The following is a 23,550-nucleotide window of genomic DNA, read 5'->3' as shown; positions in this document are numbered from 1 at the left end:
CTATATTTCCATAGTCCAACACAGATCTCACTAAAACCACATATATTCTCTTCAACGCTGAACAATTTGCTCCCCATTCCCTACCAGTCAAGCATCTCATCACATTTATTACTTTTTTACATTTCTCCTCAACTTTCCTGATATGGTCTGCCCATGTTAATCGTGAATCAAATATAACTCCCAGAAATTTAAATGATGCAACCCTTTCTAATTCAACCCCATATATCCTTAACTTCTTCCCTACCTCAACTCTTTTCCTAGTAAAAAATACAGTTTGAGTTTTTTCTGCTGAAAATCTACAACCCCATTCATAACCCCACTCCACCACTTCATCAATTGCTTCTTGTAGTTTCCTGATTATATGGTCCATGTTCCTGCCTCTTTTCCACAAGGTCCCATCATCCGCAAACAGTGACCTATCTATATCCACTGGTACCTTTGTGAGGACATCCTTGATCATAACGATGAAAAGTAATGGGCTAATCACACTACCTTGGGGTGTGCCATTTTCCACTATGTACTGTTTTGATAATTCTGATCCAATCCGAACTTGAATTTTTCTACCAAAAAATCTTTAATCCAATTAAAAACACTCCCACCAACCCCCATCTTGTGCAGTTTAATTAATAATCCTTCCTTCCACATCGCATCATAGGCTTTTTCAATGTCAAAGAACACTACCACTACTGACTCTTTATTTGCCTGGGCCTTTCTTATTTCAGTCTCTAACCTTATCACTGAGTCCATGGAATCCCTTCCCTTTCTGAAACCACTCTGGTAACTTGCCAGCATTCCCCTTTTCTCAAGCTCATACGACAACCTTTCTGTTATCATCCTTTCCATTATCTTATATATACTTGATGTTAATGCAATTGGTCTGTAGCTAGTGGGTTTTGACAGATCCTTGCCAGGCTTCCTTATTGGAACTACTACTGCTTCTTTCAATGCACTTGGTAATCTGCCCTCCTCCCACACTCTGTTATAAAAATGCAGCAACTTCAAGAGCACTCCTTCTCCTAGATTTTTTAGCATCACAGAGGATATCAGATCTTTCCCTGGGGAGGTAACAGTTAGACCTGTCTGTCTGTATCTTGTTTTATGGCAGTTGGCATCCAGCTTAATGGTGCATTACCGCCACCCTCTGCTCCAGAATGTGCATTAGACATACATTCTAAATCCCTTCACCCAACCTACACTTCACCCTCCCATCTTTGACCATCCTATTATCCTATTCCTGTTTATTCGTGTTATTCTATAAAAAAAACCCTTGTACCCCTTAAAAACGCTAAAAATACCCGGACTTGTGCTCTCTCACCCATGCCCAGCAACCCTTAACTCCCTTAATTTATTTCTCATCATCTCTCTCTGTATCCCATACTTCCTGCAACACAAAACTACATGTTCTACTGACTCCTCTTCCTGACATTCCTCACACAATCCTGTCTGGTGTTTCCCTATCATTTTCAATGTTTTGTTTAATGCACAATGCCCCAGCCTTAACCTAGTCCACACAATTTCCTCTCTTCTGTTTCCATTACCTATCCTAGTAACTGCAACACTCTTTTGTATTTGATATAAATGCCTCCCTTTCCCCTCCCTGTCCCATCTTTCTTGCCACATTCAGTTGACTTTTTCCCAGATTACACACTTAACCTTTGCTTTACTGATACTAATGTGCATTTCCACATTTTCTTTCTTTAACACCCTCTTTGCCAACTCATCCACCCTCTCATTCCCCTTCACCCCTACATGTGCTGGAACCCATAGAAATTTTACCTGACCTCCCTGATTTGCAATTCTTGTAACTAACTGAAGGACTTCATAAAGTACAGCTTGCCGACTGTTTGTGTGAAAAGACCTTAAACTTGCTAGAACTGAGGATGAATCTGAACATATCAATGCTTTGGCTTGTCTGGCTTTCTGCACCCATTGCAACGCAACCAACACTGCCAGCATCTCCACTGTAAACACCCCTAACTTATTAGATGTTCTTCTGCTGACTCCAATTTCTTTTGCCGGTACTACCACCCCAAACCCTGTCACTCCTGTTTCAGGTTCCTTCGCACCATCCGTATAAATGTGAGTATAATCACTATACTTTTCCATCACATGACAGTTAAATGCATTTACCAAATCTGTTTTATATCTTTCTTTCCTTTTTACCTCTAACAAATGCCAGTCTATGTCAGGCCATACAAGCTTCCATGGAGCTACAACCAGATAAACTACTGAAGGACTTATCCTCAGATCAAACACTTCTTTCGCGATATCATTCCCTACCCGACTAAAGGTATCCCTCTGAAACCTCCCATTTTCCCAGCACTCCTGCAACACTCCTTTAGTAGGGTGAGAATCATTGTGCCCCTGCAAGTTAGCCCAGTAGTTTGCCATCAGTTGCATCCTTCTTAGTTCCAAAGGCATTATTCCCATTTCTACCTGTAGGGCTGATACTGGTGACATTTTAAAAGCCCCACTGCACACTCTCAAGGCCTGAGCCTGAATCACATCCAGTTTCTTTATAAGAGACCTAGCTGCTGATCCATATGCTATATTTCCATAATCCAATACAGATCTTACTAAAGCCACATACATTCTCTTCAAAGCTGAACAACTTGCTCCCCATTCCCTACCAGTCAAACATCTCATCACATTTATTACTTTTTTACATTTCTCCTCAACTTTCCTGATATGGTCTGCCCATGTTAATCGTGAATCAAATATAACTCCCAGAAATTTAAATGATGCAACCCTTTCTAATTCAACCCCATACATCCTTAACTTCTTCCCTACCTCAACCCTTTTCCTGGTAGAAAAATACAGTTTGAGTTTTGTCTACTGAAAATCTACATCCCCAATCATAACCCCACTCCACCACTTCATCAATTGCTTCTTGTAGTTTCTTGATTATATGGTCCATGTTCCTGCCTCTTTTCCACAAGGCCCCATCATCCACAAACAACAGTTTGACCTTCCAGATACAGGTGTATTTATATGACAATCAATTGAAGCACCTTGATTACACACAGGTGATCTCCATTTAACTAATTATGTGATCTTCTGAAACCAATTGGCTGCCCCAGTGATGATTTGGTGTGTCATATTATGGGGGGGGGGGAGCTCTTATGCATTCAATACTACCGTTCTCTCAAAAATAATCAATTAACTCCAAGACCTAGGCCTCAATACCTCCTTGTGCAACCGGATCTTCAATTTCCTCACTTGCAGACCCCGGTCTATTCGGAATGACAATCATTATCAGCAAAGGCGCACTGCAGGCCTGTGTGCTTAACCTGCTGCTCTGGTCACAGCTTTATATTTATGACTGTGAGGCTAAACACAGTTCCAAAGCCATATTTAAGTTTGCTAGTGAAACCACAAAGGTGGTGTCACTAAATCAAAGGTGGTGATGAAAGTGCAAACTCCTTACAAGCACCACCGGGAATTGAACCTATACAGGAAGGAGATTGAGAATCTGCCTGAGTGGTGCCATAACACAACCTCTCACTCAATGTCAGCAAGACCAAGGAGCTGATTATTGACCTCAGGAGGAGAAAACTGGAAATCCACGACTCAGTCTTCATCAGGGATCAGAGGTGGGGACGGTCAGCAACTTTAAATTCCTTGGCATTATCATTTCAGTAGATCAGTCCAGCAAAAAGCATTACAAAGAAGGCATGCCAACACTTCTACTTCCTTAGAAGTTTGCAAAGATTTGGAATGTCATCTAAAACTTTGACAAACTTCTAGATATGTAGTGGAGAGTATACTGACTGGTTGCATCATGGCCTGGTTTGGAAACAACAATGCCCTTTAATGGAAAGGCCTTCAGAAAGTAGTGGATACAGTCCATTCTATCACGTGTAAAGCCCTTCCCACCAATGAGCGCATCCACTTAGAGTGTTGTCGCAAGAAAGCAGCATCCATCATCAAAGACCCTCACCATACAGGCCACGCTGCTGTCATCAAGGAGGTACAAGAGCCTCAAGACCCACATTACCAAGTTCAGGAACAGTTATTACCGTTCATCCATCAGGCTCTTGAACCAGAGAAGTTAACTTCATTCAATTTCATTCCCCCAACATTGAAACTGTTCTTGCAACTATGGACCCACTTTCAAGAAGTCTTCATCTAATTTTCTTGATACTTATTTTTAAAAATTTATTATTATGCTTTATTTTCTTTTTGTATTTGCAGTTTGTTTCTTTTGCAGATTGGTTGTCTTGTGTACGGTTTTTCATTGATTCTATTGTTTTTCTTTGCAGTTACTCTGAATGCCCACAATAAACTGAATTTGAAGGTGACACGTATGGACTTTGATAACAGGGATGACAGGGTAGTGTATAGTGGTCAGTACAATGCTTTACAGGACAGGTGACCTGGGTTCAATTCCCGGTGGTGCCTGTAAGGCGTTTGTACTTTCTCCCTGTGACCACATGGGTTTCCACCGGGTGCTCTGGTTTCCTTTCACAGTCCAAAAACATACTGGTTCATCAGTTCATTGGTCATTGTAAATTGTCCAGTGATTAGACCAGCATCGAATCGGGGATCACTGGGTGGCATGGCTTGAGGGCTGGAGGGGCCTATTCCGTGCTGTATCTTCATAATAAAAAAAATTACTTCTAATTTTGTACTTTTCTTTAAGACCTAGGGGCAGAATTAGGCTACTTGGCCCACTGAGTCTGCTCCATCGTGGCTGTTTTATTATGCCTCTCAACCCCATTCTCCTGTCTTCATCCTGTAATCCTTGATGTCCTGACGAATCAAGAACTGATCAATCTCTGTTTTAAATATAACCAATAACTTGGCCAGCTGTGGCAATGATTTCCACAGATTCACCACCCTCTGGCTAAAGAAATTCCTGCTCATCTGTATTCCAAATGGACATCCCTCTCATCCTAGACTCGCCCACTATTGGAAACTCTCCTCCTCCACTCTATCTGCCTTTCAATGTTCCATAGGTCTCATTGAGATCTCCCCTCATTCCTCTAAACTCCAGTGAGTACAGACACAGAACCATCAAACACTCCTCAAATGTTAACTCTTTCATTCCCAGAATCATTGTCATGAACCTCCTCTGGACCCTCTCCAATGCCAGTAAGGTAATAAATTAATAACAGCATTTTGATAACAATACAGCTTAGATTTATAAAAGAAGAAATCATCTTGACTAATCTACTGGAGTTCTTTGATGATATTACCTGTTGAATAGGTACTGGGGATTTTCAGAAGGGTTTTGATGAGGTTGGTCAACTAAATTAGAGTTGGAAGTAATGTACTAATGTGGGCTGAAAATTAAATGTTGGAATAAACCAACCTTACTCAGGTTGTCAGGCTGTGACTGGAGCATAAATGTCATATTTCAAAGTTTGCTGGTCATACCAAACTATGGTAATATTAATTGCCCAGCTGGGTGACTGGGTAGGGTCATAATAGGTGTAGTTATCCACTTGAAAGCTCAAAACAGTAAAGTGGAGCTTTTAAAAAAAATTGCTGAGAGGCAGCGAACTGTTTATGATGAAAGGGAACTGCATGAAGTTATACAAGTCACCGAAAGCCAATGTGCGCAGCAAGTGATTAAAAAGCAAAAGGTATGCTGGCCTTTATTATTAGTAACTTCCAGGAGTAAAGATGTCTTATTGCACTTATTCAGAGTCTTGGCGAGATTGCACCTGGAGCCTTAATTGTAGTTTTACCCTCCTTACCCCCCCCCCCCCAAGGCACTTCTTGTCAATACACAGTTTACACAGTTCAGGGAATGTTTATCAGATTGGTTCCTGGAATGGCAGACTTATCATATGCAGGGACTAGATCAGGCCTGCAGTCGTTTGGAAAGTTTTACGTTCGGGATGCACGGAAGTCGTTCCCACCAAAGCAAGCATCTCGAACCAAGGCTCGGCGTCACAGAATACTGGGTAGAACACTTCGCTTGGAGATTGGCGAGCCTTTGGAATGATCTACCCAGAGGACTGTGGAAGAGCAGGCATTGACTTAATTCAAAACAGAAATCGATGGGATTCAAAGTGTATGCTATAATGCTGTGTACATGGAAAGTGAACCCTGATCTTGATCAATGGTGCATTTGCGAGGCCAACTGCCCTTTCTATTGTTTATGTTCTTCACCGACAACCCTTCATGCAATTTGAGCCCCTGTGAACAGCTCCTTTTAAATCCAAGCCTCCTTTTTCTTCCTTACAGCCAAGGTTAATAACGAGTCAGGGATTAAGAACCTCACTGATGCCAAATACTAGGCTCCCTCCCTCCCGCTATGGGAACTACGCCGGTTCTTCCGCCGCCACCGGTGGCGAAGGAAGTGACGTAGGGAAACGCCGCCTGCGGCGGCGATGCGCAAACCGGAAGCGGTGGGCGTTTGGCGCGATTTGGGAGCGCTGTCGGTTGGGAGTGCGGAGCCGCTCGTTAAACGCCCGAGCCCGTGAGCGCAGTCGCCGGCATCCGAGTTCGCGACATGCCTCCTAAGCACTCGAAGAAAGTTGCCGTGCCCGGCTCTGAGGAAGGCGGCTCTCCGGCCAGGTGAGAGCGGGAACAAACCGATCCAGTGGCTGAGCAACGGAGCAGGAAGCCGGGACTCAGTCCCTGCCGACAAGCCGCTTCTAAGTGAGGACCGGCCCGTGGCTGGCTCGCCGTGGTGTAACGGCTGTTGCTGTCCAGTGTTTGGACGCCCTGGACTCCTCTTAATTTGTTCCAAGCTTGCTTTGGTGCTGTCATAAAACGCACGATCCTTTGCTGTTCCTGCTGTTTTTGTGTGTAGCATTGTCTACACTTCCAGTCCGGCTTTTGTTACCACGGCTGTTTTACAGTACTTTTCAAACACAGTGTCCCCTCTGAATATAAACACTTAGTCAAAAATTTATGCAAACTCAATCGGTCCAAACCGCAACATTTTGCATCTTTACACACACCTTTACACGGTCCCTCTTCCCCCAATTAGTTAGACTCTCCTTTTTATGCCATGGACTCTTACCATTAATCGAGGGGTCCCTTAGGTTGGGAACCCCTGCTCTTGATGAAGAGTCTCAGTCAGAAACGTCAACTGTCCTTCTCCCATGGATGATGTTCGACCCGCTGAGTTCTTAAGCGTATTCTTGCTCCAAATCCCGCAATTACCGTCTTTTGTGTACATTCTCATTTTTTTTTACATCGATCGCATGCTCAAAGTCCATTTCTTTTCCCAATTGTACGAAAGGGGTGACCTTGCACAGTCTCCCTTCCCAGTGCTTAGATCGCACCTTTGTGTGTTGGCACTGCGCGGTCTGTCTGCTGCTAGCTATTAAAGTACGAACGATTGTGTAATCGCCTGCTGTTAGTCCGATGCATGCGGTGAGTGTCATCACGTTAAATGAAGGGTAATCAGACATGTAAAATTCGTAATGTGCTGGTCCGTAATGATACGTTACACTTTTAGTGGGAAAGATTTGTATGCTGTCAATCAGGTTGTCTTTAAAAAGTTCCGCAGCTGCTGAGGTATAGGAGCTGCTAGTTTTCCTTTGCACACCTGCAAACAGCAATGTGAAAATAAGCAGATAACTTGGTTCATTATATTGGGTGAATAGTGGAATACTGGCCAACATGCACAAAATGCTGGAGAAGCTCGGAAAAGAGAACTGTGGACGTTTCGGGCTGAGACCCTTCATCAGGATTCCCAGCATCTGCAGATTTTCTCTTGTTTGTGCCCGAGGTATTCTTCCCCAGTTTTCAAAATGTTGGTTTCAGATCTTTAGTGTTTTCTGAGCAGGCAGCCCCACACAAGCTCAACATCTCACTGTAAAGACTGCACAATTCCCTTGACACTGCACTGTAGGTTAGGCCTATGCCTACATTCTAGTTCATGTGGTAATCAACAAAAGCTTAGTCATTGATCAACAAAGTTTGCTTCCTTGCTTAATTCTTTATGTGTGTGATTTTTAGCAATAGAGTTAAAGTAATCATAGAATTATGGAGAAACGTTGGATTAAATTGTTTCCATGATAAGGTAGAGATGGGTAATAATTTTCCCAGCCAACCATACGCAAAGATTTAAAAAGGCCCTCAGATTCAGTAACGAGTCGATTTCTCTCTTGATTCAACATCGTTTAAGATTCAAGATTGTTCAATGTCATTTCCGGTATACAAGTGTAAAGGAGAATGAAATAACTGTTTCTCTGGTTTCAACACAGCACCATAAAAACCACAATAAATATACATACTGAAAGTGCACAAAGTTGATTTTCAATTTGATTTGATTGGAAACTTAAAATCTAACACTACTCCTCCCAAGAACTTTATCCACAGTCATATTTCCTTCCCTTCATCATTCTTATCACAATTGCTGGTTACACAATCATAAAAAAGGGGTATGTCACCAGGACTGTCTTGACTATACAATATGTCCAGAAGTTGATCTGCCTGAGATGTCATTCTTCCTCTCTGACAGCAGTGCAGAACCCATAGGTTCCTGGCTCTTGTGAAAATGCATCTACCTGCTCTTCATCATTCTCTGGGTTAGACAAATTCCAGATTCGTCATCTTCTGCAAGAAGAATTTCCTACAGCATCATTTTAAATTCACATCTTTATCCTGTAACTATGTCCCCTAGTTTGAGGCTTTTTGATTTGTGGAAATATTTCAACAGCTATCCTTTCATGATCTTGTTTAAGTAAGGTTATCACTCATTCTTTTGCTTGCATATTTGTAAGTATGGCAAGAAATTGAATGCTGATTTAAATAACTGGGGCCCAAAGAAATTAAAACTACGCTGTTAAAGATGGGAGCAGATACAACAGTCATGTGGATTACAAAGGCAAGAGATATTGTTAGAAAAAGTTAGAATGTAGAATTGAATGTGGTGATTTGTGAATGAGTGATAGTTGGTCAATTGGACTTAAAAGGTTCTGTATCAGTGAAAGGTACAATCTAATGGAAGTTGCATTTGATAAAGTTACTGAGTAGACCAGGGAGGTAATTAGTAAATGCATGGGTAAGTTGCCCACAATACATTGCCTTTATATATAAAAAAATGTTCTGGTTGCTATCATTGTGTGCTGTTTTTAGTTAATAAGTGTTGAAGAGTGTATTAGTAAATTAATGTATTTGCATTGATTAATGTGCCAAGGCACCTGCATGAGCTTCAGCTATGCCTACATTTTCATTGGTTATGTGGAACAGTACGGGTTGTTCCAAGCCTCCACTGGTTTTGGTTCCCAACTCTTTGTGTTAAATTGACAACTGCATTGGTGCTGCTTCTAGCATTTATGCTGAGCTTGTCAATTTCATCAACTTTGCTTTCATTTTCTACCTTGTCCTCAAATTTATTTGGTTCATCTTGGACACCCCTTTTCTTGATCTTTCTGTCTGATTCTCTGGAGACAGACTGTCTTCTGACATTTTTTATAAGCCTACTGACTCTCACACTATCTTGACTATAACTCTTCCCATCATGTCATTTGTAAAAATGCTATTCCCTTTTCTCATTTCCTCCACCTTTCTCTCACAGAGAAGTATTACACAAAAGCAGGTTATTTAGTCCATGCCGAAACCATTTAAACTGCCTACTCCCATCGACCTCTACCAGGACCATAGACCTGCATACCCTTACCATCCGTGTACCTATACACACTTCACTTAAATGTTGAAATCGAGCTTGCATGCACCACTTGTGCTGTCAGCTTATTCCACACTCTCATGACCCTCTGAGTGAAGAAGTTTCCCCTCATGTTTCCCTTAAAGTTTTCACCTTTCATCCTTATCTCATGACCTCTGAATGTAGTTCCAACCAACCTCAGTGGAAAAAGCCTGTTTGCACTTATTCTATCGATACAGCTCAATTTAGTGTACCTCCATCAAATCTCCCTTTGATCTTCTACGTTCCAAGGAATGAAGTACTAACATATTTGATCTTTTCTTATAACTCAGGTCCTCCAGACCTGGCAACACCTTTGTATACTGTATTTTCTCTGTACTCTTTCAACCTTATTTACATTTTTCCTCTAGGTAGGTGACCAAAACTGCACACAATACTCCAAATTAGGCCTCACCAACATCTTATACAACTTCAACATGGCATCCCATCTCCTGTACTCAGTACTTTGATTTAAGAAGCTCAAGGTGACAAAAGCTTTCTTTAGGATGCTATCTGTGGTGCCATTTTTAATGAATTATGGACTTGTATTCCCAGATGTCTTTGTTCTACCACACCATTGACTGTGTAAGACCTATCCTGGTTGGTCCTACTGAAGTGCAACACCTCGCACTTGGCAGATGGAATTTAATGCAGCCATTTTTCCAGCTGATGCAGATCCCCCTGCACGAAATGATAACCTTCCTCACTGTCCACTACACCCCCAGTCTTGGTGTCATCCACAGATTTGCTGATCAAGTTCACCACATTATTATCCAGATTGTTGATATAGATGACAAACAACAACAGCACTGATCCCTGCAGCACACCACTAGTCACAGGCCTCCAGTCAGAGAGGCAACCTCCTACTACCACTCTCTGGTTTCTCCCACAAAACTAATCTCTAATCCCATTTACTACCTCATCTTGAATGTTGAACGACTGAACCTTCTTCACCAGTCTCCCATGTGGTGTTGTCAAATGCCTTCCGAAACTCCATGCAGACAACATCCACTGTCTTGCCTTTATATACTTTCCTGGTAACTTCCTCGAAAAACTCTTTAAGGTTGGTTAGACATGACCAACCATGCACATCTGTTCTCAGATTGAGGCTCTCCATTCTGGAACTTCAGAGATGTCCTCCTCCTTCGAAGAACAGGGTTTCCTTTCCTCTACCTTCGGTGCTGCCCTCAGCTGCACCTTTTCCATTTCCTAGATATCTGCCTTCACCCCATCTTGCCGCCAGAATAACAGGGATAGTTTGCCTTTGTCCTTATCTACCACCTTGTGAGCTTTGGCACCCAGCACATAATTTTGTAACTTCTGCTGTCTTCAATGGGATCCTACATCGAAACATATCTTTTTCTCACCCCCCACCCCACCACCCCATGGTCTGCTTTCTGCAGGGATCACTCCACATGACTCCCTTGTCCACTGAACCCGCCCCCACTGATCTCCCTCCTGGCACTTATCCCTGCAAATGGGATGAGTGATACACCTGTCTCCTTCCCCACCACTATTCAGGGCCCCAAACAGGTGAGGCGACACTTCACTTACACGTTTCTCAGGGTCATCTGCTTATCAAGAGTGCTGTTGAAAAGGAGTTGTAGCATTCTGATCTTTTGCTGATTGTTTTCTTTGCTGGAAGTCAGTGTTTGGAGTAGCCTGGTCAAGTAAATGCATTGCTTTTTGTAAATAATCCACTATTGTGCGCTGACATTGGAGGAAATCCAGTCTCTCTGATTTCTACATCTGCACAAGGTACATCCAGCTGCAACTCCTTACAAATCATGTTAGGGAATTGGCACTACAGCGGGATGCCCTTTGGCTCATACAGGAGAATGAGGAAGTTGTAGATGGGAGCTACAGGGAGGTAGTCACCCCTAAGTTCAGGATGACTGTTAAGAAGGAAAGGGAAGAGGCTAACAGAGCAGAGCACCTGTGTTGCCAGTCCCTTCAATAATAAGTAGACTGCTTTGGATACTGTTGGGGACGAAGTGAGGGCGGGGGGGGGGGACAACCTACCAGGAGATAGCTGCAATGACCAGTCCCTAGCACTGAGTCTGGCTCTGTGGCTTAGGAGGGAAGGGAGAGAAGAGGGGTGCAGTAGTGATAGGGGATTCCATAGTTAGAGGGACGGAAAGGAGATTCTGTGGATGTGAAAGAGACACCCATTTGTTCTGTTGCCTCCCAGGTGCCAGGGTCAGGGATGTTTCAGATTGGGTTTACAGCATTCTAAAGGGGATGGATGAACAGCCAGAAGTTGTAGTACATATTGGTACCAATGGCATAGGTAGGAAAAGGGAGGAGGTTCTGAAGAGACAATATAGGGAGTTAGGTAGAAAGCTGAAAAGCAGGACCTCCAGGGTAGTAATCTCTGGATTGCTGCCTGTGCCTTGCATCAGTCAGGGTAAGAATAGGATGATTTGGCAGATGAATGTGTAGCTGAGATGTTGGTGCAAGGAAATTCTGCGGAAGATAGAAATTAGCAGGTGTGATGTGGGTATCGCTGAGTCGTGGCTAAAAGAAGATCACGGTTGGGAGCTTAATGAGGATACACAATGTATCAAAAGTATAGGCTGGTGGGCAGAAGGAGTGGGCTGACTCTTGTGGTAACAATTAAATCAAATCCTTGACGGTGACATATGATTGGAAGATGTAGAATCCTTGTGGGTAAAGACCCTGATGGGAGTTATATACAGGCCTCTGAACAGTAGCCATGATGTGGGATGTGAATTACAGTAGGAGAAAAGGCAATATTACGATAGTCATCAGGGATTTCAATATGCAGGTAGATTGGGAAAACAAGGTTGGTGCTGGATCCCAAGGGAAGGAATTTGTCGAATGCCTACAAGGTGGCCTTTTAGTGCAGTTTGTGGTTGAGCCGTGAGGGAAAAGGTAATTCTGGATTGGGTGTTGTGTAATGAACCAGATTTTATTAGGAAGCTTAAGGTAAATGAACCCTTAGGAGACAGTGATCATAATATGATAGAATTCACCCTGCACTTTGAAAGTGAGAAGCCAAAATCAGATCTATCAGTACTACATTGGAGTAAAGGGAACTGGAGAGGCATGAGAGAGGAGCTGATCAAAGTTGATTGGAAAGGGACATCTGCGGGGATGACAGTGGAACAGTAGTGGCTGGAGTTTCTGGGAGCAATTTGGAAGGTGCAGAAAAGATTCATCCCAAACAAAATTGTATTCTGTAGGCAGGATGAGGCAACCATGGCTGACAAGGGAAGTTAAAGACAGCTTAAAAGTGAGAGAGGGCATAGTTATAGCTTAACCTAATGGGAACCTTTTAAAAAAAAAATCAACAGAAGACAACTAAAAAAGGCAATAAGGAGAGCAAAGATTAAAGATAATGGTAAGCTAGCCAATAATATAAAAGAGGATACCAAAAGTTTTTTTTCAGTGATCCACTTAGTGGATCACTCTATTAGATATACATGTACATCTCATTAATGCAAATGTTTAATCAGCCAATCATGTGGCAGCAATTCAAAGTATAAAAGGATGCAGACACGGTCAAGAGGTTCAGTTGTTGTTCAGACCAAACATCAGAATGGGTTAGAAATATGATCTAAGTGACTTTGACTGTGGAATGATTGTTGGTGCCAGGTGGGCAGTTTGAGTATCTTAGAAGCTGCTGACCTCCTGGAATCTTCACACACGGCAGTCTCTAGAGTTTACTGAGAATGGCGTGAAAAACAAAGTAACATCCAGTGAGCTGCTGTTCGGTGTGTGAAAAGCTTTGTTAATGAGAGAGGTCAGATGGTAATGACTAGACTGGTTCAAGCTGATAGGAAGGCAGCAGTAATTTAAATAACCACACTTTACAACAGTAGGATTGTAAATTATACTAACAACAGGAATTCTGCAGATGCTGGAAAATCAAGCAACACACATCAAAGTTGCTGGTGAACACAGCAGGCCAGGCAGCATCTCTAGGAAGAGGTACAGTCGACGTTTCAGGCCGAGACCCTTCGTCAGGACAACGAAGGGTCTCGGCCTGAAACGTCGACTGTACCTCTTCCTAGAGATGCTGCCTGGCCTGCTGCGTTCACCAGCAACTTTGATGTGTGTCGTTGTAAATTACACTTCACTGTTTAATAAGGAAGGTGGTGGGGAAGACAGGATATTATAGGCCACTTAGCTTGATGTCAGTGGTTGGTAAGATGTTGGAGTCCATTATTAAGGATGAGGTTTCGGGTACTTGGAGGCACATGATTAAATAGGCTGAAGTCAGCATGGTTTTGTTAAGGCAGGCGTTCCCAACCTGGAGTCCAAGGGCCTCTTGCTTAACGGTATTGGTCCGTGGCATAAAAAAAGGTTGGGAGCTTCTGCTTAAGGGGAAACCTTGCCAGACAAATGTATTGGAATTCTTAGAGGAAATAACAGGCAGGATAAACAAAGGATGTTGTTTACTTGGATTCTCAGAATGTCTTTGATAAGGTGATGCATATGAGCCTACTAAATAAGATAAGAGCCTATTGTATTACCGGAAAGATACTAGAATGTATAAACAATTTGCAGACTGGCAGGACGCAAAGAGTATGAATAAAAGAGGCCTTTTCCAGTTGGCTGCCAGTGACTAGTGGTGTTTCTTAGAGGCTTCTTTTCATGTTATATGTCAATGATTTGGATGACAGGATTGATGGCTTTGTGGCCAAATTTGCTGATAATACACCGATAGGTTGAGAGTGGTGAATCTGTGGAATTCATTGCCGTAGGTGGTTGTGGAGGTCAAGTCATTGGGTATATGTAAAGCAGAAGTTGATTAGTAAGGGCGTCAAAAGTTATCAGGAGAAGGTAGGAGAAAGAGGTTGAGAGAGAAAATAAATCAGCCATGATGAAATGGCAGAGCAGACCCAACAGGGGTGAGTGGCCTAATTCTGCCTCTATATCTTGTGGTCTTATGGAATGAATAGTTAGGGTAGTGGATGGCACGGCAATTATACAGGCTGCTTTGTCCTAGATGTTGAATTTAACGACTTGTTGAAGCTGCAAACAGTCGTAGGGAATATTTCTTCATGTGGCTGACTTGACCTTTACAGTGTTAGGAAGTAGGTCATTCTCAGCAGGCTATCCAACCTCTAGCTTGTCCTGGTAGTTCCAGTATTTATGTATTGGTGCAGCTGAGTTTCTGGCCAACAGTTACTCCCAGGATGGTAATGATACAAAACCTGTTGATTCAATGATTACTACTCTTATGATGGAAGAAAGGTAATTGATAAAGCAACAGAAGATGGCTGGGTATCAAATTCAGCCCTGATGAACTCGATGATGTCCAATTCTTGGGGTAATTGATAATCAATAACCACCAGTACCTCTATTGTACCAGGCATGTCTCCAATCATTGGAGTGTTTTCCTCTTAAAGTCAATTGATCTAATTTTTTCTCAAGGGCTCCTTGAGGCTATATTCAGTCAAATAGCTTTATTGGAATTCAGCTCTTTTGTCCATATTTGGATCAAGGCCATGATATGGTCTGGAGCTAAGTGTTCCTGGTGGAAGCCAAACCAAGCATCAATAAACAGTCAGTGCCATCTCACAGCATTGTACCTTATAACAATTTGCTGATAGACTGATCAGATGGTCAGTAAGGTATGTGTTTTGAGTCTAATTATGTCAGGTTGTTACTTGACATCTCTGTGAGAGCTCTCAGTTTAGACACTGTCCACAAGTATTTATGGGCACTTTAAGATGGACTGGCTGGGAGCAACTTTGTCATTTCTGAATTTGATGCTGGTTTTCTCTGGTTTTATTCTTTCTCTGTTTGAACATAGTAGAATGATGCAACTTATTGGCTTGCTCAGCCATTCGAGCCTGCAGAGTTGGGTCCGGAGTCATGCATTATCCAGACTGACTAAGGATTGAAGGCTCCAAGTTGGGAAGGACATCAGTGAATCAGATGGGTTTTTCAACAAACTTGCATTTTACAGGACTTTATTACTAATAACCAGTGATTTGTTAGATAAACTGTTTCCTTATGAACATGTATTGGAGCATGAGTGTATCAAATATCTTCATTGAATTAGTGAAGAAATTCAGGATAAATTTTCTGCTAAAGATATAATTAGATATACTTCCCATTCAAATGTTCAGAAGGGCATATACAGTAATGGAGTTTGTGGATATTTTGATCCCCAATGAAATAATCAAACCAGTATCTGAACTGTGATGTGGAGAGGACTGACGTTAATGGCACCTCAATAGCTGTTATTGAAGCTTGTACCTTATAGCATTACCGAGATCCAGTTCAGCTCTTGAAATCATACTGGCATTAGCAGTTTCAAATCCTAATAGCAGCCCCTAAATAGGAACCCGAGGCCTTGCAATCATGTTAGTGTGATATGCAAGGCCAAATGTGGAGAGAGCGGTAGATGAGGTCATTATGATAACTGCATTGTCATTTGTCACTTTGCAGAATTAATGAATGTGGATGCTGATTGTGGTCGATGTTTTTATCAAATGATGTTTTTTTTTAGCTTAATTGAAAAAGTGGGAAATTGGGAAAGCACAAAATTTCTTTATAATATGGAATTGATGTTGATTTTGTGTAAATGTTATGCTTCCTATATTACGGTCCCTGCTGCATTATATCGTAGGATTCTGCCTTTAAAAGGAACATCGATGATTCATTGTGATTTGAATTTGGTTGCAATAACACCATTGCATTAAAGCTGAGGTCACAAGTCTGTCAAACTTTTAAGGAACAGTTTACTGTGCAAGATTTATTTGCATAATACACCTTAATGCTGGGTAGAAAGACGACGATTTGGGTGACCCTTCCAAGTAATTTGTCATACCATAGAGTCATGAGTATTACAGCACAGAAGCAGGCCCTTTGGCCCATCTAGTCCATGCAAAACTGTTGTCCTGCCTGTCCATTGACCTGCACCCAGGTCATAGCCCTCCATACCCCTCCCATCCAGATATTTATCCAAATTTCTCTTAAAAGCTGAAATTGAACCACCATCCACCACTTCTGCTGGTAGCTTATTCCACACTCACATTTCTCTCAGTGAAGAAGTTCCTCCTCATGTTTCCCTTGAACATCTCACCTTTCACCTTTAACCCATGACTTCTAGTTCTAGTCTCACCCAACCTCAGTGGGGGGGAAAGTCTATCTATACCCCTCATAATTTTGTATGCCTCTATCAAATCTCCCTTCATTCTCCTGCATGCCAGGGAATAAGGTCCTAACATTTTCAAGCTTTCCCCATAACGCAGATCCTCAAGTCCCAGCAAAATCCTTGTAAATTTTCTCTGACCATTCAGTTCTTCTCTTTTCTGTACTTATGGTTCATCAGTTTTCTACTATATATAATTTCAGCATTAGCCCTTGCTTTTCTGCAGGTGTACATGTATTCCTCCCAAGGCTCTTTATTGTGGTGTAGCCATTTACCTGTGGCAGCATGACCAGAAACTCAACTTTCATAAACTTCCAAGAACATTACATTATGTCAGCTAGTTATCTGATAAACACTAGACTGTTGTTCCAACCATATTCAGTGTCTATCATGCACATTCAATAGTCATCTTAATTCCATAATTCAACTCATTTATAATCCCAAGTATACTGTTATTAAGATGGACAGACTATCCAGTATAGATTTAGGTTCTGAATTTATCTGAGTTGACTTAGCAAAGCCTTCCTCACAAATATTTGGGCAGTGGTATTTAAATAGGGCAAGCTGTCTCCCTGATAATCAGGCAACAATCTGACATAGTGGTATTCAGAGTTGTACCTTAGAGACAACATGGCAGATGACTCCATAACAATCTAGTAGTAGAGTAGACCCATCTGAGGTGGCAGTAATACAGAGATAGGAGAGAATAACTCTGGAAATCCTCAATATTGATTCCAGGTCCAATGAACTCAGATGGCATCAGTCAGGTATGGCAAGGGAATGATTTCATTGCCACATACTGTCCTCCCTTACTTGGTGAGCATTTGATCTAATATATGAATAACATTTAGAAGAGGTACTGAAAATAACAGGGATTCAGGATGTATGCTAGCTATTGGACTTCATTAAGAAAATGGTAGCGGATTTAAACAACCACTCAAAACGAGAGGCAATCTACCACGAGCAGCACGGTAGCATAGTGCTTCGCACAGTGCTTTACAGTACCAGCAACGCACTGCTGCCTGCAAGGAGTTTGTAGGTTCTCCTCGTGATCCCGTAGGTTTCTTCCCACAGTCCAAAGACGTACCAGTTGGCAGGTTAATTGGTGATTGTAAATTGATCTGTGATTAGGCTAGGATCAAATCCGGGGGTGGGGGGGGGGTTGGGGGTTGCTGGGCAGTGTGGCTCCAATTGCTGGAAGGGCCTGTTCTGTGCTGTATGTCAATAACTAAATAATAAAATAGTGCTATAGTATCACAATCAAGTTACCTGCCTTGCTCTTGGTAGGTCAAGCTTCAAGTGGCATTGAAGTTACACTCATCAGGCAGGTAGAAAGTATACCATGCTCCCTTACTCTTTCAGGCTTTTCTGACACCTTAGAGCTCATCTTGCTAACGGCTGCTCAATGCAACATGTTTAAGCAATGCTGTTCGGAATCCGGGGCAGAGTGGCTGCTCGGGGCGCGTGCTGCCTTTCTTTGTAACAGTGAAAACACCTTCTGAAAGCGAAAACAGGGTACTAATGTAGGTCTTTCGTACAGTAAGGTTTCGTAAAGCGGACGTTCAAAAAGCGGGGGACACCTCTATCATTGTTCAATAAAGTTGGCAAAGCTGCAATACTTTTGTAAAAAGCTCTTAATGTGAGAAGTAATTGAATGATGTTATTATGCAGTGATTAAGTGCCAAGACCAAATCTATTCAGACTGATAGAATGAAATAATTCATACAAAATAAGCGAGTTCTCAGCGGTCATATCCTGTGGAAACTAATGCAGGTGTCCCCCGCTTTTTGAACATTCGCTTTACAAAACCTCACTGTTACGAAAGACCTACATTAGTACCCTGTTTTCGCCTTCAGAAGGTGTTTTCACTGTTACGAAGAAAGGCAGCGCGCACCCCGAGCAGCCGCTCTGCCCCGGATTCGGAGCTGCTTTACTTAAACACATTGCATTGAGCAGCTGTTAGCAAGATGAGTTCTAAGGTGTCAGAAAAGCCTGGAAGAGTAAGGGTGTTACACTTAGCGTAAAAATAGACATAATTAAGCGTTTCGATCGTGGTGAACCAAGTAAGGACAAAGTGAGTTTGGCTTGTGGAAGCTGACGAAGATGATGTTGAAGAGGTTTTGGCATCCCATGACCAAGAACTGATAGATGAAGAGCTGATGCACTTGGAAGAGGAAAGGATAACAATCGAAACCGAATGCAGTAGCAAAATGAACGTGAAGCAACTGCGTGAGATTTTTGCTGCAATGATAGAGTACGACTTTAATTTTGAAAGGGTACGTAGGTTTAGGGGATATTTGCAGGATGGTTTGAGTCCTTACAAACAACTGTATGACAGAAAAATGCGCGAGGCTCAGCAGTCAAGCAAGCCTTCCACATCAGCCACAGCAGACGACAAACCTCGACCTTTGACATCGAGGTGGGCAGTCATAGGAGAAGATGAGCTGCCTGCCCTGATCCCCGGGCCCCAGACAGATACTGTACTGATTTGCGGAGAATGCAACAGTGGCTAGGAGGCACACAGCACATCTTTAAGAAAAAAGCCGAAATAAACATGCTAATTAATTAGGTGTCGCCGACACGTAATTGTTGGCCCAGATCAGTGCCGATTTCGGATTGCATCGCCTCTGATCTGGGCCGACAATTATGTGTCGGCGGCACCTAATTAATTAGCATGTTTATTTTGGCTTTTTTCTTAAAGATGTGTTGTGTGCCTCCCAGCTACTGCTGCGTTCTTTGCGGCAATGTATCGGGTCGGCGGCCCAGAGGGTGGGGGCCACTGCACCACCCAACCTGTGACGACTCAGTCTAACACACCATCATCAGTGTACTCAGCGCTGTCTTCCCAATTCTGATAAGTGATACTACACAGTGCATACATTATTTCTACTTTATATAGGCTGTGTAATTTTACGTGTTGTTTGGTAGATTTGGCAACCTCATAGCTTAAAGGCCAACAGCACTTGCGTGAGATTTTTGCTACGGAGATCTGTGCAGGCAATCGTTGTAGAGAAGTATTTCTACTTTATATAGGCTGTGTTTTTATCATATCATTTGTGCTTTTACTATATGTTATTGTTATTTTAGTTTTATGTGTTATTTGTCATGATTTGGTAGGTTATTTTTGGGTCTGCAAACGCTTACAAAATTTTCCCATATAAATGGTAATTGCTTCTTCGCTTTACGACATTTCAGCTTACGAACCATTTCATAGGAACTCTCTACCTTCGGATGGCGGGGGAAACCTGTAATTTGGAACTGAAATGTCATCCTTGGACTCCAAGGTTTTGTATTGATTTATTTATTTCAATGATTTGGTGAGATAATGTCGAAGCAGAGTGGAGAGAACTTAATTTTGCAGCTTTGTGGTACCTGGCTAAGGAATGTTTGCCTAGTGTCAAATTTGAAGTCGTTTTATCAGCTTTTTGCTTCTGCCAGATTTGCACGGTAAGAAAAGGGAATTTCAGCCTGTGTATGGATAGGCTGTAACCTGTAAGTGTTCATGTTTTTAATCAAAATATCCACTCTTGCTTTCAGCTTACTAAAATAGTGAATTGTGAAGAGTAACTAGAAATTTTCTATATGAAATCTCTTGCGAACTAGACTCTGTGGTTATCAGAGACAAACAATTTTATTTCAAGTATTTACTGTGGCAACCTATAGTGATTAAGTTTGGCATGTATGACTGACACAGAAAATACATAATTTTTTTTTAATGTAGGCTTCTGGGATAAACAAAAATGGTCTTATGTCAACTAATAAGACATAGGAGCAGAATTAGGCCAATCAGCCCATTGAGTCTGCTCCATAATTCTATTGTGGTTGATTTACTTTCTCCTGTCTTTTCTCCATAACCTTTGCTCTTAGTAATTAAGAAATTATTAATCTCTGCTTTAAATATACCCAGTGATTTGGGTTTCCACAGCCATTTGCAGTAAGGAATTTCACAGATTCACCATACTTCGCTTAAAGAAATTCCTCCTCGTCTCCGTTTTAAAAAGATGGTCTCTGGTCTTAGGCTCTCCCACTGTTGGAAACAATATTCGGTAAGTTTCAATGAGATGTCCCCTCTTTCTTCTAAACTGCAGTGATTACAGGCCCAGAACTATGAAATTCTCCTTGTATGTTGACCCTTCCATTCCATTCCCTTGAGGTAAACCTATAGGTAACCCACGTCTAGACCCTCTCCAACAACAGAACCTCCTGTATTAGATACAGGCCCAAAAACGGGAGTCAGTACGTACTGGTATTTGGAGTATTGAGAGTAATATAAAGCCTCAGCATTACATACTTGCTTTTTTATATTCTAGTTCTCTTGAAAGGTATGCTAACATTCTATTTGTCTTTCTTACTACTGACTTCAACCTGCAAATTAACCTTTAGGGAACCCTGCACTCCCCATTTAGAAAATACACCTTTCTTCCTTCTACCTAAGTGCATGACCATACACTTTCCTACGCTGTATTCCATCTAGACTCCTTTGCCCATTCTCCTAAGCTGTTCAGATCCTTCTGCAGACTCCCTGCTTCCTGAACACTACTGCCCTTCCACGCATGTTGCTTTCACCTGTTGGTTTTTATGGTATTATTTTTGTAACTTGTATCGCTGTACCCAAATTAAATTGACCATGTGTTGTTAAAAATGTTAAAGGCAATTTTATTTTAAAGATGAAGCGTTTGCATTGGTACAATGTTGGTCAGCTGACACTGTATGCTTATTAAATGCCCGATTTTTATGCCATTAACTCCATTCGTCTTGTATGTAACCAGTAACATACAGCTGGCCAGATGACTTATATTTTTTATAAAACATGCTTCTGGCATTTTCATTCTCTGCTGGGGAAAATCCTTACAATTTTGATGTGATTTTATACATTCATTATATGGATATAAAATCAGTTTTTTGTGACCATGTGACTAATTGAAAGGATTGGAATAGACAACATGCCTTCTCTTCCTCACCGTGCCAAAGTACTCCTAGAAAATGATGACTAATGTGATTTTAGATCTTTGTGCATTATACTTAGCTGCTTTTGTAATCCATCAAGAGAAAGATTGCCATAACCTGATCCTGTATTTGGTGAGGTGAGGCTATCCAAATATCTTGTCAGATGCAACGAAGTTATCAGTCGGTGGTGCTTGACAATGGAGTACAAAGATATTTAACAGCATAGGAGCATGTGGAGGATGTACAGGTTTCCCCCGCCATCCGAAGGTAGAGCGTTCCTATGAAATGGTTCGTAAGCCGTAAAGCAAAGAAGCAATTACCATTTATTTATATGGGAAAATTTTGTGAGCGTTCGCAGACCCAAAAATAACCTGCCAAATCGTGCCAAATAACACATAAAACCTAAAATAACAGTAACATATAGTAAAAGCAGGAATGATATGATAAATATACAGCCTATATAAAATAGAAATACTTTTCCACAATCATTGCCGGCACTGTTCTCCAAAGCGAAAATCTCACGCAAGCGCTCTCGGCAGAAAATCTCACACAAGGGCTGTTGGCAAAAACACTCTCTCCAGTAACCTTTAAGCTATGAAGCTGCCAAATCATACCAAATAACACGTAAAAATACACAGCCGATATAAAGTAGGAATAATGTATGTACAGTGTAGTTTCACTTACCGGAATTGGGAAAGCGCGGAGCACACTGATGATGGTGTGTTAGACTGAGTTGTCGGAGTTTGGCTGGTGCTGTGGCCCCCACCCTCCAGGCCACTGACCAATACCGATCTGCGAAGCATGCAGGGGTCCAGCGGTAGCTGGGATGCACACAGCACATCTTTAAGAGAAAAGCTGAAATAAACATGCTAATTAATTAGGTGCCGCCCGGCACGTAATTGTCGGCCCAGATCAGTGCCGATTGCCGATTGCATCGCTTCTGATCTGGGCCGACAATTAGGTGTCGGGCGACACCTAATTAATTAGCATGTTTATTTCAGCTTTTTTCTTAAAGATGTGCTGTGTGCCTCCCGGCTACTGCTACATTCTCTGCGAATTGGTATCTGTCCGTGGCCCTGAGGTTGGGGTGGTGGGACACTGCGGTGTCATCTGTTTGCATTAGAGTAGGCAGCTCATCTTCTCCTATGACTGTCCGCCTCAATGTCGAAGGTCGAGGTTCGTCGCCTGCTGTGGCTGATGTGGAAGGCTTGCTTGATTGCTGAGCCTCACGCATTTTTCTATCATACAGTTCTTTGTAAGCACTCAAACCATCCTGCAAATATCCCCTAAACCGATGTACCCATTCAAAATTAAAGTCATACTTTATCATTGCAGCGAAAATCTCATGCAGTTGCTTCACGTTCATTTCGCTACTGCATTCAGTTTCGATTGTTATCCTTTCCTCTTCCAATTGCATCAGCTCTTGGTCATGGGATGCCAAAACCTCTTCAACATCATCTTCGTCAGCTTCCACAAGCCAAACTCACGTTGTCCTTACTTCGTTCACCACGATCGAAATGCTTAATTATGTCTAGTTTTACGCTAAGTGTAACACCCTTACGAGCTCTTGCAGGCTTTTCCAACACCTTAGAACTCATCTTGCAAACGGCTGCTCATGGGCACGTGTTTCAGCAATGCCAGTGAGAATGCTGTTCCGAATCTGGGGGAGAGCGCCTGCTCGGGGCACGCGCTGCCTTCTTATCACGCACTGATTTTTTTTGTAACAGTGAAAACACCTTCTGAAAGCGAAAACAGGTTACTAATGTAGGTCTTTCGTAACAGTGAGGTTTCGTAAAGCGAACGTTCGAAAAGCGGGGGACACCTGTATACTACTTGGAGATTTCTCTTATAATTTTAA

At 42.1% G+C, this 23,550-nt stretch overlaps 1 protein-coding gene across 2 annotated transcripts in view; it reads left to right on the top strand.

The window, feature by feature from the left end:
• The first annotated feature begins 6,360 nt into the window (after nucleotides 1-6,360).
• Nucleotides 6,361-23,550, top strand: part of rb1 (retinoblastoma 1) — a 236,448-nt gene continuing 219,258 nt past the window's right edge. For both annotated transcript variants that reach the window (XM_063051128.1, XM_063051129.1), the window contains exon 1: nucleotides 6,361-6,528. In XM_063051128.1, the coding sequence (XP_062907198.1) occupies nucleotides 6,464-6,528 (65 nt within the window). In that variant the 5' untranslated portion in view covers nucleotides 6,361-6,463. The remainder of the gene's footprint in view (nucleotides 6,529-23,550) is intronic.

The sequence above is a fragment of the Mobula hypostoma genome, chromosome 6 (genome assembly GCF_963921235.1).
Source record: "Mobula hypostoma chromosome 6, sMobHyp1.1, whole genome shotgun sequence".
Taxonomy (NCBI): domain Eukaryota; kingdom Metazoa; phylum Chordata; class Chondrichthyes; order Myliobatiformes; family Myliobatidae; genus Mobula; species Mobula hypostoma.
The sequence above is the reverse complement of the archived record's forward strand: the minus strand, read 5'-3'. Positions and strand labels throughout refer to the sequence as shown.